Genomic DNA, 14,790 nt, shown 5'->3' with positions numbered 1-14,790 from the left:
ATCCCCCTCCCCCTCCAGAATCCAGGTGAGGGAGCTGTGCGGTCCGACACGCCGGCCGGCGAAACCCGGAAGTACCGGCTTCTGGATGCATGAAGAAACCGGAAGTGACGCGCGAGAGCCGCTGACGTCACTTCCGGAACGCCGAGCCGACAACATGGAGGAGGAGGACGCCGGGCAGCTCCAGGAGGAGCCCGGTTAGGGAACCCCGGCCTGCTTTGCCCTCGTGGGGGCGCGGGAAGGCCGGGCGGGGGTCCCGAGGCCCTGCAAGCAGGAACGACGGGAGCAGCATGAGAAGGAGGCCAGAGGCGACCATCTGCTGCCCGGCTAAACAGGCAGCGCCTGCAAGGTACCGTAGCCACCGGCCACTACAGCACATGAGGAAACCTCTACCTGTCCCATGGGGAACAGGAAAGACACTGGCAAGTGGGAGGTGGGAGGTCCTTTTAACCTCTGTGTTTCCTGTTCCCCATTAGGGCAAAGAGACAACCTCCATATGCCGTCGTGGAAGGTGACTAGAGAAAATGGAGATGTAAGCCATATCATTATGTACGATTCCGACTTCCAAGTTTTTAGTATAAATTTTGACATTTTTAAAAGAAATAATTATATAATTTAGGAAGACTAACCTTACGCTTCACATATCAGATTGAATAGGGGGTGAATCATGGCAAGATACATAGCTACATTTTGCTCACTGAATTAAAAATCTGATCTATCAGAACACTGTGGTTAGGAATATTTATAATATATATTATATTATATATTATATATATATATATATATATATATATATATATATATATATATATATATATATATATATACACACACACACACACAGTACAGACCAAGAGATTGGACACACCTTCTCATTTAAAGATTTTTCTGTATTTTCATGACTATGAAAATTGTACATTCACACTGAAGGCATCAAAACTATGAATTAACACATGTGGAATTATATACTTAACAAAAAAGTGTGAAACAACTGAAAATACAGTATGTCTTATATCCTAGGTTCTTCAAAGTAGCCACCTTTTGCTTTGATGACTGCTTTGCACACTCTTGGCATTCTCGTGATGAGCTTTTTTGTTAAGTATATAATTCCACATGTATTAATTCATAGTTATGATGCCTTCAGTGTGAATGTACAATTTTCATGGTTATGCAAATACAGAAAAATCTTTAAATGAGAAGGTGTGTCCAAACTTTTGGTCTGTACTGTACATATATATATATATATATATATATATATATATATATATATATATATATATTTATAGATTATATTTCCAGAGATTGGAGGCAACACACCATTCAAAGTCCATCATGGTCCTTCATGGTTAATGGTCCATCATGGTGACGTTTCGATTCATTAGAGAACACCTTTCTAAAGCCCAAACAGGCTATCCCTGCATGTGTTGTGGCTGTCGAACAGCCACGGGGACTCAAACATACTTTTCGAGCACGACGAGGACACTCGGTTAGCACCCGAGCATGCTCAGTTAACATCTTATCCCAGCACGTTCGCTCAACACTAGTGACCGCCCTTTGCCTTCAAAACAGCATCAATTGCTCAAGATACTCTTGAACAAAGTCAGGGATTTTGCATAAATATAGTCCGGTGTAACAGTGACAAATTATACCAAACGTAGTAGTCGGCCAAGGAAACTTAGTGCAGTAGGTGAAAGACACATCATGTTACTTCCCTTCAAAGTCAGAAGATGTCCAGCAGTGCCATCAACTCAGAACTGGCAGTAACCAGTGGCACCCAGCTACACCTATCTACTGTTTAGAGAAGTCTGGCCAGAAGTGGTCTTCATGGAAGAATTGCAGCCACAACACAAACCTTCTGGAAACAAAGTCCAAGTGACTAAATTATAAAAATGAGGTGCAAAAAATGGCAGCAGGTTCTCTGGACTGATGGAGTCAAAATGTGAAATATCTGGCTTTGACTGGAGGCAGTTTATTTGCCGAAGGGCTGAAGAGCGGTACAATAATCAGTGTTTGTAGGCAAAAGGGAAGCATGGTGGAGGGTACTTGCAAGTTTGGGGTTGTACATCAGCAAATGGAGTTGGAGATTTGGTCAGAATTAATGGTGTCCTCAATGTTGAGAAATACTGGCAGATACTTGTCCATCATGTAATACGATGTTGGAGGCATCGGATTGGTTCCAAAATTATTCGGCAGCACAACAACCCCAAACATATAGCCAATGTCATTATGAACTATTTTCAGTATAAAGAAGACAAAGAAGAACCTGGAAGTGATGATACGGCCTCCAAGGAGCCCTGATGTCCGCACCATCCAGTTTGGGATTACATGAAGAAGCAGAAGAATTTGGACAAGCGACATCCACAGAATATCTGTGGTTAGTTCTCCAAGATGATGGGAACACTCTAACTGCTGAGTTCCTTGAAAAACTGTGTGCAAGTATACCGAAAAGAATTTATGTTGTTTTGAAAGCAAAGGGCGGTCACACCAAATATCCCACATTATATTCCGCAGCGCTTTCCCAACATTATCGGCACTCTCCCCAATGGGGCTCACAATCTAAATTCTCCATCAGTATGTCTTTGTAGTGTGGGAGGAAAGCGGAGAACCCGGAGGAAACCCACACAAACATGGAGAGAACATACAAACTCCTTGCAGATGTCCTTGGTGGGATTTGAACCCAGGCCTGCAATGCAACAGTGCTAACCACTGAGCCACCATGTTGCTGATTTGATTTAGATTTCTCTTTTTTTTTTTTCATTCCCTTTACTGTTTTTTTTTATTTAATAAAAATAAACTTTAATACTTCAATTTTGGGAAGCATTCCAACTTTGCTGCAATTTTTTCCACACCCGCCTAAAACTTTTTCACAATACTGTCTATGTTTTTTTTTTTCTTATTTTAATTAATTGTGTAAAACACTTCACTTTATCAAAGGAATTGCAAAACTTTATACTTTCAGCCATATACCACAAGCCTCCCCTTCCCATATCAGGACGAGCATTTCAATTGATTTTAACCCCCCATTAATTCGAGTTTACTGTCAAAACAATGCCTGTGTATTGTGTACCCACCCTATAATTTTTGCCTTTCACTGCAGTATCTTCCCCCTCCTGTCTTCTTTTCTCTACTTTCCTCATCAGCTCAGCAGGTGTGATTTGCATCTTCGCCCACAGAAAATGAAGCTCCTCTACACACTTTGTTTTTCTCCCAACCCTTTCGATACTCGAAATACTGTATGTTCCCATGTTTAAAAAATGTTTAATCTTCACAATTAATCTCAAATACCACCTACCTTTCTCAAAGTCTTACGCTTGGTCTGGATGTCCTCTTCTTCGCTGAAGACTTGGTCACTTTCTTGTGAGGAATAGGCTACTGAGGAGCAGGTGGACGTGCTGGAGATTGACCGGTCTGATGGCCTTATGGACTTCTTCTGCAGCTCTTCCTCTGCCAGTAGATCTACAGGGTTCTGCTTCCCTGTGTGGTCCTTATTGTCACCATGTACAAGACCTTCTGGTTTACATAAGACATCTCTGTCAAGCGGTTGCGTGTACTTTTCTGCCTCATGAGCCACCACCGATAACGTTTGTAATTCTTCCTCTACAGGTATGAGATTTTGCTTCTCCATTAGTCCTGCTCTAGACTGGAAGTTTCACTTGCTCGTCTTTGATCGTTTGCTACTTGCTATTTCTTCTTCAATGATCAGCCACAAATGGCTACTTGATTTTCCATTGGCATGCCCTAAAACGTCTTCCTCAGGCTCACTCCTCCTGTCCATGAGACACCTGCAGTGAGAAAGGTCAACACAAAATGAAAAATTTGTAAGAGTAAGGGTATGTGCACAAGTTAAGTATTTGGTGCAAAAATGTCTGATGACCATTTCGTCATCTCTTGGCAGGAAAAGCAGAGCAGGAAAAATTAGAGTTTTGCTGCGTTTTTGGCGCAGATTTTTCCCGGCTCATTATTATGCACCTGTGCACATGTTGCAGATTTGTAATTTTTTTTCTGGGCAGATTTGTCACAAAACCTGAAGGGTTTCCTGATTCCAGCAAACTGAATGAGACTCGTGAAGTCTCATGCACAAGCTGCTCATTTGTGACTTGCAGATTTGGGGCATTTAAACAATTCTTTCAGTATTTTGGCTGCAGATTTCACTTATACCAAAATTCACATTTTTCCTGCATTTTTATGTAAATTTTTGCTACTGCGTTTTTCCTGCCAAGAGATGCAGAAACAGTGCAGAAATTTCTGAACAAATACTAAAAGTGTGCACATACCCTATGATGTTTGCCTTGATAAAATGTATCAAGAGCTGAGAAGCCCTAACAAACCAGACGTAGCTCAAGAATGAAAAAGTATCAAGAGGTGAGACGAACTAACGAACCAGACCTAACACAAGAATGAAAAAGTATGAAGAGGTGGGAAGCACTAAGGACCCAGACCTAGCACAAGAATGAAAAAGTATCAAGATGTGAGAAGCACTAAGGAACCAGACCTAACACAAGAATGAAAAATCATCAAGAGGTTAGAAGCACTAAGGAACCAGACCTAGCGCAAGAATGAACAAGTATCAAGAGCCAAGAAGCACTAAGGAACCAGACCTAGCACAAGAATGAACAAGTATCAAGAGGTGAGACGAACTAACTAACCAGACCTAGCACAAGAATGGACAAGTATCAAGAGGTGAGAAGCACTAAGGAACCAGACCTAGCACAAGAATGAACAAGTATCAAAAGGTGAGAAGTGGTGATGAGCGAGTGTACTTGTTGCTCGGGTGACCTCCGAGTATTTGTTAGTGTTTGGAGATTTAGTTTTCATTGCCGCAGCTGAGTGATTTACAGCGGTGAGACGAATTAACGAACCAGACCTAGCACAAGAATGAACAAGTATCAAGAGGTGAGAAGCACCAAGGAACCAGACCTAGCACAAGAATTAAAGATTATCAAGAGGTGAGAAGCACTAAGGAACCGGATCTAGCACAAGAATGATCAAGTATCAAGAGATAAGACGAACTACGAACCAGACCTAGCACAAGAATGAAAAAGTATCAAGAGGTGAGAAGCACTAAGGAACCAGACCTAGCACAAGAATGAACAATTATCAAGAGCTGGGAAGCACTAAGGAACCAGACCTAACACAAGAATGAACAAGTATCAAGAGCCGAGAAGCAGTAAGGAACCAGACCTAGCACAAGAATATATTATGCGCTTTATACTTCAAATGGCAGATTTATTTTCATTGTGGGTTTGAAGTCTGCATCACAGACAAGAAAAGATCAAGAAGGGTCAGGTCACTTTTTGAGTCTGAATTCAGAGAACCTTTTTGATTGACACTGAATGGGGCCAATCCACGTGCAAATGGCACAACAGTCTCAGGTTTCTTGTAAATCCGTATCAGATTTTTCCATCTCAAATAATTGTCACGTGAGCAGTAACTGAGCTCTGATCACCAATATGAAGTGCAATTTCTATGCCGTATGAGTAATAGGAGAAATCTTCAGCCTGCACAAACCCAAAGTACTACGTCCACTTTCTTCTGCTTAGACACTAGTGTTTGCAACTGCTTTTACACCAACTCTCAAACAAGAAATGGAAACGGTACACAATCCCTTCAGCCCAAAAAATAATTTTTTTTTGCAGCATTAGAAATGCCAACCTTCTTATGACACCCTCTGAGACAAAATCAGCTAAAGACAGAGTAGATGTCAGAAGCCTAAAAGGATGGACCAGAGGAGGTACGAGAAACGGGAGAAGGGAGGCAAAGATAACCCGAAAGTAAGGGAGAAAACAAAGGATCTCAGAATAGTAGGAAGGGAGTCCGCGAGCACAGATGTTACAAAGAGGAAGGAGAGAGATGGAAAAACAGGCAGGAGGGGTAGACAGCGAGAGTAGAGAGCTGAAAAAAATGGAGATCATACAGAGGGGAAAGTAAGTGAAGGTGACTAGGGGTCAAAAACGAGAGTTCAGCACAAAAGTAGACAAGAGGTCCCAGCACTGTCTGCACTCACCACGCTCCCAGGTGGCATGCCGGGTCAGAAGTCTATATACTTGTTAAAGGACCACATGCCTATCTGCTTTCCCAATCTGCTCTCCCCTCCTCCCTCTCCCCTCAGATATCTTGTTCAATGAGGGTTGGCTTAGGGCCAACGGGAATAGGGAAAGAGAAGGTTCCCACAGAAACACTGCGTGTGTCCTCAGCCATCATGCCAAGCAATGCAAACCCAGAGATGCCAATCCCGACGAGTCCAGGTACAGGCACGGGACACTATATGTTAATTTAGGAAGAGATGCAGACTCTGTGGGTGACAGACTAGACAGCTGCATATTTATAGACGGGAGAAAACAAAATAGGTGAACCAAGTCTGGCGCAGACAGAAGGTGATAATTGTAGCAGACCATCTGCCAAGATTCCGCATCGTATGTGAGAGACGAGAGTCATGGCTGCAGCCGGGTTCCTGCACTAAACTTTGCCAATGAGGAATAGGATAAAATCCTAAGATAATTCTTTACATAAATAAATAACCCAAGCTCCGCAAAGGTGGGTCCTCCAAATAATGGTATCGGGCAGCTGGCCACTGAGGAACAAGACAAGGCAGAATTACTCCACTCTTAAGAATGGAAAGGATTTTTATTAACAAACTAGATGGTGGCCCGATTCTAACGCATCGGGTATTCTAGAATATGTATGTATGTATGTATGTATGTATATACATGTATGTATATAGCAGCCACATAGTATATAGCACAGGCCACGTAGTATATAGCAGACAAATACTACGTGGCCTGTGCTATATACATACATACATACATACATACATACATATATATTGTAGAATACCCGATGCGTTAATACAGGCCACGCAGTATATAACACAGCCCAAACAGTATATTACACAGCCTATGTACTATATAACACAGCCCATGCAGTATATAGCAGCCACGCAGTATATAACACAGGCGACGTAGTATATAACACAGGCCACGCAGTACATAACACAGGCGACATAGTATATAACACAGGCCACGCAGTATATAACACAGCCCATGCAGTATATAACACTGCCCATGTAGTATATAGCACAGCCCCCACAGTATATCACACAGCCCACGTAGTATATAACACTTCCCATGTAGTATATAGCACAGCCCCCGCAGTATATCACACAGCCCACGTAATATATAACACTGCCCATGTAGTATATAGCACAGCCCCCGCAGTATATCACACAGCCCACGCAGTATATCACACTGCCCATGTAGTATATAACACTGCCCATGTAGTACATAGCACAGCCCACGTAGTATATAACACAGCCCCGCAGTATATCACACAGCCCACGTAATATATAACACTGCCCATGTAGTATATAGCACAGCCCCCGCAGTATATCACACAGCCCACGCAGTATATCACACTGCCCATGTAGTATATAGCACAGCCCCCGCAGTATATCACACTGCCCATGTAGTATATAGCACAGCCCCCACAGTATATCACACTGCCCATGTAGTATATAGCACAGCCCCCGCAGTATATCACACAGCCCACGTAATATATAACACTGCCCATGTAGTATATAGCACAGCCCCCGCAGTATATCACACAGCCCACGCAGTATATCACACTGCCCATGTAGTATATAGCACAGCCCCCGCAGTATTTAGCAGTGTGGGCACCATATCCTTGTTAAAAAAAAATAATTAAAATAAAAAATAGTGATATACTCACCCGCCGGGATCCACCGAAGCTCTGGCGATTCGCGCGCGGCAGCCACCATCTTCCGTTCCCAGGATGCATTGCGAAATTACCCAGAAGACTAAGTCTTAGGCAGCATCAATAGTAAAAGTATGCGGGCGCCGGGCACTGACAGCAGGGGAGTAGGGAGGGACTAATCGGACTGTGCCCATCGCTGATTGGTCGTGGCAGCCATGACAGGCAGCTGGCGAGACCAATCAGCAACGCGGGATTTCCGTGAAGGAAGTTGCAGACAGAAAGACGGAAGTACCCCTTAGGCAATTATATATATAGATATATTACAAAGTGGCACTTTTTATTTTTTACAATCATACAATCATATCGCAAGTTTAACTATGTTGAGAAATTCCCTTTAATAAATCCTTTCACAAGGGGCTATGATGGACCCCATTCATGGTTCCTATCAATAATCTTTCCCAACCTCGGTCAGTGTAAACATGTTCCTGCAAACTCATTGTAAACAAGGGACGTGCTGCCCAAAAAATATTATTAATGGGTTTCATATTTTAAAGGGGTTGTCCACTTGTCCACTACTAGGACAACCCCTCCTTGAACTTAAGGCTTGGCCCCGATAAAATAATAAAGCCTATACTCACCCCACGTGCCGGCGCTGTTCCTGCGGTGTCGGCACTCTGTCTCCCGGGCGGTGTTGTGACATGTGACCCCGGTGCCCAATCAGTGTCGGCGTCACTGTCCCCGCTCACGTACGGCTTGAACATGAAGCGGAAACCAGAGATCAGCTGCAGCCTGGACTTCATTTTCATGTTCAATCCGTATGTGGGCGGGGACAGTAACGCCAGCACTGATTGGGCATTGGGATCACATGTCACAATAACCGCACAAGAGCCCTGGGGAACGCGAGTGGTGGACAACCCCTTTAAGATATTAATAAACATTTGTACTAATACAAGCTTAAAAATAATTTTACTACATTTTGCTCATTCTTCGGCTGATTGGCAGTCTGTTTACACTGCCGGACTATGGATAAACAAGTGTTTCCACGAATGCTCGTTCCGACTGGGTACACCTTGTCGCAGTAAGATGGCTTTTATTAAGTGCCCTATATTATTTACATGAACTATTGCTTTTTATTTATTTATTCATTTATTAACTACAGGATATTTGCTCATTTTTATCTGAGGTTCTGTCTGTTAAATGGCCACAGTGTGAATGCGCACCTATGCATTGCACTTATACCAACATGTGATCCGGCTCCATTTTTTGGGTTTTGTTTTATTTTTTTGTACTTAGTACAAACAGGGGAACAGATCCCCCTTTTTGGCTACTCATTCTGTTAAAACAGTCGGGACCCAGGTCCTGCGCTGCCTTTATATATTTGACATCTGCTGACACACAGTGAGGTGAACTACAAGAGGTAGGTCCTGTACCGATTGGTTCTACCTTGTTAGGTGGGATCAACCCTTTTAGGCAGTCTATATATGCATGTAGGTCATAGGAAGCTGAATAAAATGACACCTTGATATCTGTGATCCGATGTCTTATTCCAGAGAAATCCACATCTTTCCTAAAATGCAAATTAGATCTATGGGACGTTCATAGATCTCCCGTGAATCTGCTTCCAGAGCTTACTTTAAATGGAAGGGGATGTTACCGGTGTGAGACATGTAGATCAGGAGAGCAGACTGTCAGTCATTACATGTCTCACACTGGTAACGTAACTCTCCCTTTCATTAAGAATAATCTCTGGAGGCAGATTCTCAGGGAGATCTCTGTCCGGCCCATAGATCTTAACAGCTCATTTACATATTAAAGAAAAATATGGATTTCTCTGGAATAAAACTTCAGATTGCAGATATCAAGGTATCATTTTATTCAACTTTCTATAACCTTCATGCCCATATAAAGGCTTAGGAGGGTTGATCCTACTGACAGATTTCCTTTTTTCTTTAATAACTGCACTGTTGCTTTCCCTAATAATGAATCCAAGGCTTTTGAGTCAGAACCAATAGAAACATACTAAAATAAGAAAATAATTATTATTTGTTATTATTAATCATGTGGTTTGAGGCATATTACTATCATAAGAATTCAGCAAAATATAGAAATTTTAATCATATAAATATATGTTGTTTGATTAACATAAGATCCCTATAATTATGTGTAGCATTTCTATGGATGGCACGACATTAATGCAGAAGGAATACCGTATATGATTTTAATAAACTGCTATAAAAATGTAAGGCTGGTAATAGAAAGTACGTCGTAAAGGAAAATAAACTGATGGGCTTATAATATAAAGTGCTAATATACTTTTCTTGAAGTTTTTCGGAGGGTGACGCAAGCTATACTAGATGAACGGTAGCTCCGTTCCTCTGTAGGATATACACTGATAAAGTTCCTTTTGTGCTTTAACCTTTGACTTTCTACCAACCTTTCCATCTCCATCCTTCTATATTCCTTAATATTGCTGTATTAACCATAAGGGTAAGTTCAGATAACAGTTTTTAGACATCAATTTTGAAGCAGATCCACTTCAAAATCCAAATCAAAGAGTATTGAAAGGGGTATATGAAGCAGATTTAGATTTTAAAGTTAATCTTAGAAAAATCTAAGTTTTCTTTGCTTGTTATAGCATAATAAAAGGAGGAGATAAGTTAATACAGTATGGCAGACAAAAATAGAAAAAAAAACCCGGGCACTTGCACTTTTTAAAGTGCTGGTGGTGTAAAATAATCTGTTTTTAGGGATTACCGGTCTTCTTCTGAAAAAAACACAAGGGCCCTGACTATCGCCACCATACCCATTATTCCTCTACTGTCATACGTTGTATGTTCCGATCTGCTTTTTTTTTAAATTCATTTCTTCAGCTAAATTAATGAGATTTTAAAAATCTCATCTCTGGTGTCCATGTTTCGTTCATAAATTGACATGCTTTGGGGATTTTAAAGCCTGCATGATGTCAATTCCTTGTGCAGAATTCAGGGTGAACTTTCTCCCTTTGCAATGCTTTGGGTGAAAATCTCAACAAAATTAACGATAACATCTGCACATAAAATGCAGATTTTGTTGCAGAAAAAGCAAAAAATGCTCCAGAAAATCCTCATCAAGTCCACTAAGTGTGATGGTCCCCAAATTCAGGAATCCCAAAGACAAAACTGAATAAGGGTAGTTACGTTTTTGGGTGCTCGTGATTCTCCCCCATACCTCCCCCCTTTGCCTTCTATAATAAGGGTAGTTACGTTTTTGGGTGCTCGTGATTCTCCCCCATACCTCCCCCCTTTGCCTTCTATAATAAAGGGTAGTTACATTTTTGGGTGCTCGTGACTCTCCTCCATACCTCCCCCCTTTGCCTACTATAATAAAGGTAGTTACATTTTTGGGTGCTCGTGATTCTCCCCCATACCTCCCCCCTTTGCCTTCTATAATAAGGGTAGTTACATTTTTGGGTGCTCGTGATTCTCCCCCATACCTCCCCCCTTTGCCTTCTATAATAAGGGTAGTTACATTTTTGGGTGCTCGTGACTCTCCTCCATACCTCCCCCCTTTGCCTTCTATATTACTACAATGCTTTCATTGGAGTCCATGGTGATACTATATTATTCTTTATGACCAACATTTATGTCCTGTACCTGGTCTGTTATTATTGGATAAAGCTTTATATTTTATGGGCGTTTTTCTCTACTTTCTAGGGGTCTGACATCTGGGACCCTTAGCGATCCTAAGAACAGGAACCCAGACCCAAGAAAAACCACACATTGTACTCTGCTTTCTTCGTCAGTCCCATAAACAATGAATGTAGAGGAGATCAAGCATCCTCACCTCCACCTTCAAGATTTGGAACCGCGTTCTCCAGATTCTTGACCCCCATTTTCAGGATCCCTGGGGGTCCCAGTAGTTAGACCTTCAGTGGACAGTATGTTATCCCTTACATGATGCATAGGGAATAATTTGAATTCTGGGAATAAATATTTTCAAGAAACATTGTTATCAAAGTGCTGATAGAAAATCTAAATGTTTCTTGTGGATATAGATGAGTCGAATCAATTGTTATGACTTTAGGTGTTTTTTCAGCACTTCCAGATTGTGCCACACTCAACAGCAAACGTACCCCCCCCAAAAAAAAAAAAAAAAAAAAACTAAATTATGAATTAGATATTCTGATTTGTTAAATCACATTTGATGGATAGAACAACTTTGTTATTAATGGTGCAAATGTACATTCCCATTCCCCAGTACATCGCTGCATGTAAATCACCGGGGGATGTCGGACCCTTGTTATCACCTATCCTTCGCCAGTCTACACACATTTGCTGTAGATAACAATACAGTAAGGAGTTTTTCTCGAATTTTTTAAATTCTGATAATCTGGTATTTGTTTTCTAGCACAGAACTGTATAATAATCTGAATACATTGAATTGTTCAGATGATTTTAGGATCTTTTATTACATTTTTTATGACATTCTCCACAATTTAAAACCAATGAAGTCTCCTTTATGAAGAATTAAAAGATATTTGAGGTTGAGGGGTTTTTTTTGTTTTTCAGCCAACAATATCCCAATTTAATAAACCACCTTTAATATACGTTCACCCACACAATGATGGACGCAGCAGAAAGAAGCGCTGACCATATACACACCTGTATTCCTAATCTGAGAACAGCTGCGACCATTACACACAGATTACCAAACCCCACTGCAATCTGCACATGTGGGATTATAATAATCTGGGAAAATACCTGCAGATTAATGCAAATTCACTGACTTTTTACTATGTCCCCAATGACACATGTAACACAGAGCACGAGATTCATTAATAATATGGATCCTTGTGGGTCACCGCCTCTTTATCCGAATCACATATGTTTGTGGTTCTCACCTTGCTGCAGGTCAGGAATGTTCCGCGCTCTCCTGGACACTACAAATAATGCTGCCCGAAGGGGGGACAGCACCGCAATCACTGCACCGAGGGGCCGGAGCTGTGGCCATTGGGATTGGAATCCAGGACAATAACATGTTTGGTAAACAAAGAGACTAAAACATAAACAACGTCATAATGTCCAACCTGGATCACGTGATGGTTTGGACTTTCAAAGAGTCTGGGCAGCTGCAGAACCTCTTTGAAAGTCCAAACCATTCAAAGAGGTTCTGCAGCTGCCCAGACACTTTGAGTTAATGAGTTTCATGGGTAGAAAAAAAAAAAGAATACTAACATCATCTACCTAAAAGCTTCATTTGGTGTTCTGAGAGTTCCGGTAAACCTTTTTTTTTTGTTGTTGCCATGTCAGTCAGTGCCACATAGGCGTAAAACACTTATCAAAAAGAGTAAACAGCTGATGTAAGTGATACAAATGTCACCGACCGTCAGACAATCTCTGCGGGGTCAGATATCCAGAAAATAATGACCAAACGTCCAGTCATTGAAGAGTCCATGTGCTAAAGGGGTATTCCCATCTCCAAGACCCTATTCCAAAATGTAGCAGGTGTAAAAATAATAATATTTGACCGTACCTCCAATTAGAAATGTAGGACAGTTCTTCTGATTCGCTATGTGCAGGGCATTGCAGTAGTTTAGGTATCCATGGTTACAGCCACTAACAGCTGTCACTATATGAGTGGTCGTAACCATGGATACCTAAGCTACTGCAACGGGGTAAGTGACATAGCTAATCAGGAGAACTATACTACATTTTCTAATTGGAGATATTTGCTAATAATATTATTATTCCACCTACTAAATATTGGGATAGGATCTTGAAGATGGAAATAGCCCTTATAGTTAGATAGATAGATAGATAGATAGATAGATGATAGATAGATAGATAGATAGATAGATAGATAGATAGATAGATAGATAGATAGATGGGTGAGATACTCATACCCGGATGTCCTGGCTGTGACATGTGGCATCTCACTTTACTTTTGCTCACTTTTTCTATGACCCAGGCTCAGCAGCTTCTGAAGTTGGTTATTAGTACAAATGTCGCATCATTAATGCCCAACAGAGCCGGCAGAGTGTGACCTGAGCCCTACAGATCTCCAGAACACAAGCTCCCAGCGCTCACCCTGCCAGGCTATGCCAACTGTGCCAGCTTCCAGCTACCCTGCAGTGCCAGCCAACCAGCGCACGATCTGCCTCCTGCCTTGTTCTAGGAGGTTTCCTGGAGACACAATTTGCAGAAAAAAGAAGTTGCATTTCATCCTGTGAGTGCCGGCAGCACCGGCTGTGCAGCTTACCGTTCAGCACCGTCCTGACTGAGATCCTCCAGTCCCGGAGCTCCGATAACATTTTTATGTGAAGACAAAGGGGCGGGGAGACAATAGGAGAACGGCCAGGGGGCGGCGCTGCCGTGCGTGCCGGTAACAGCGTGGGAATGTGGCCGGCTGTTGCCCTCTGCTGGACGCATCAACGAACCGCATCCTGCTTTCAGTGCTAAAACAGGAAAGTGTGCACCCCGCCACTAAAAAAAAAAAAGATAATCTACTATATAATTGTCTAAGGGTCACTTCCGTCTTTCTGTCTGTCTGTCCTTCTGTCTGTCACGGATATTCATTGGTCGCGGCCTCTGTCTGTCATGGAAATCCAAGTCGCTGATTGGTCGTGGCTGTTTTGCCGCGACCAATCCGCGACGGGCACAGTCCGGAAGAAAATGGCCGCTCCTTCCTCCCCGCAGTCAGTGCCCGGCGCCCGCATACTCCCCTCCGGTCACCGCTAACACAGGGTTAATGCCAGCGGTAACGGACCGCGTTATGCCATGGGTAACGCACTCCGTAACCGCTGCTATTAACCCTGTGTGTCCCCAACTTTTTACTATTGATGCTGCCTATGCAGCATCAATAGTAAAAAAAGTAATGCTAAAAGTAATACAAAAACAAAAAACCTGCTATTCTCACCCTCCGTAGTCCGCTGAGCCGCTCGCGCCGGCCGCCATCTTCCGTTCCCGGCGATGCATTGCGAGATGACCCAGAAGACTTAGCGGTCTCGCGAGACCGCTAAGTCATCTGGGTAATTTCGCAATGCATCCTGGGAACGGAAGATGGCGGCAGCCGAGCGCGTATCGCCGGAGCTTCGGTGGATCCTAG

The 14,790-nt window shown here is 42.4% G+C and overlaps 1 protein-coding gene across 4 annotated transcripts in view; it reads right to left on the bottom strand.

The window, feature by feature from the left end:
• The window catches only part of LOC143806800 (inositol-trisphosphate 3-kinase B-like), a 96,118-nt gene extending 82,021 nt beyond the window's left edge, over window positions 1–14,097 (bottom strand). Inside the window, exons 1-2 of one of the 4 annotated variants that reach the window (XM_077287725.1) lie at window positions 13,945–14,097; window positions 3,290–3,779 (exon numbers count right to left, since the gene is read on the bottom strand). In XM_077287725.1, the coding sequence (XP_077143840.1) occupies window positions 3,290–3,622 (333 nt within the window). In that variant the 5' untranslated portion in view covers window positions 3,623–3,779; window positions 13,945–14,097. Of the gene's footprint in view, window positions 1–3,289; window positions 3,780–6,001; window positions 6,088–11,529; window positions 11,634–13,588; window positions 13,751–13,944 lie in introns of those variants that run through there. The other 3 variants (XM_077287727.1, XM_077287728.1, XM_077287726.1) reach the window with 3 other exon arrangements.
• Window positions 14,098–14,790: the final 693 nt, after the last annotated feature.

The sequence above is a fragment of the Ranitomeya variabilis genome, chromosome 2 (genome assembly GCF_051348905.1).
Source record: "Ranitomeya variabilis isolate aRanVar5 chromosome 2, aRanVar5.hap1, whole genome shotgun sequence".
In the NCBI taxonomy this organism is placed as follows: Eukaryota; Metazoa; Chordata; class Amphibia; order Anura; family Dendrobatidae; genus Ranitomeya; species Ranitomeya variabilis.
This window is presented reverse-complemented; position numbering and strand designations above follow the sequence as displayed.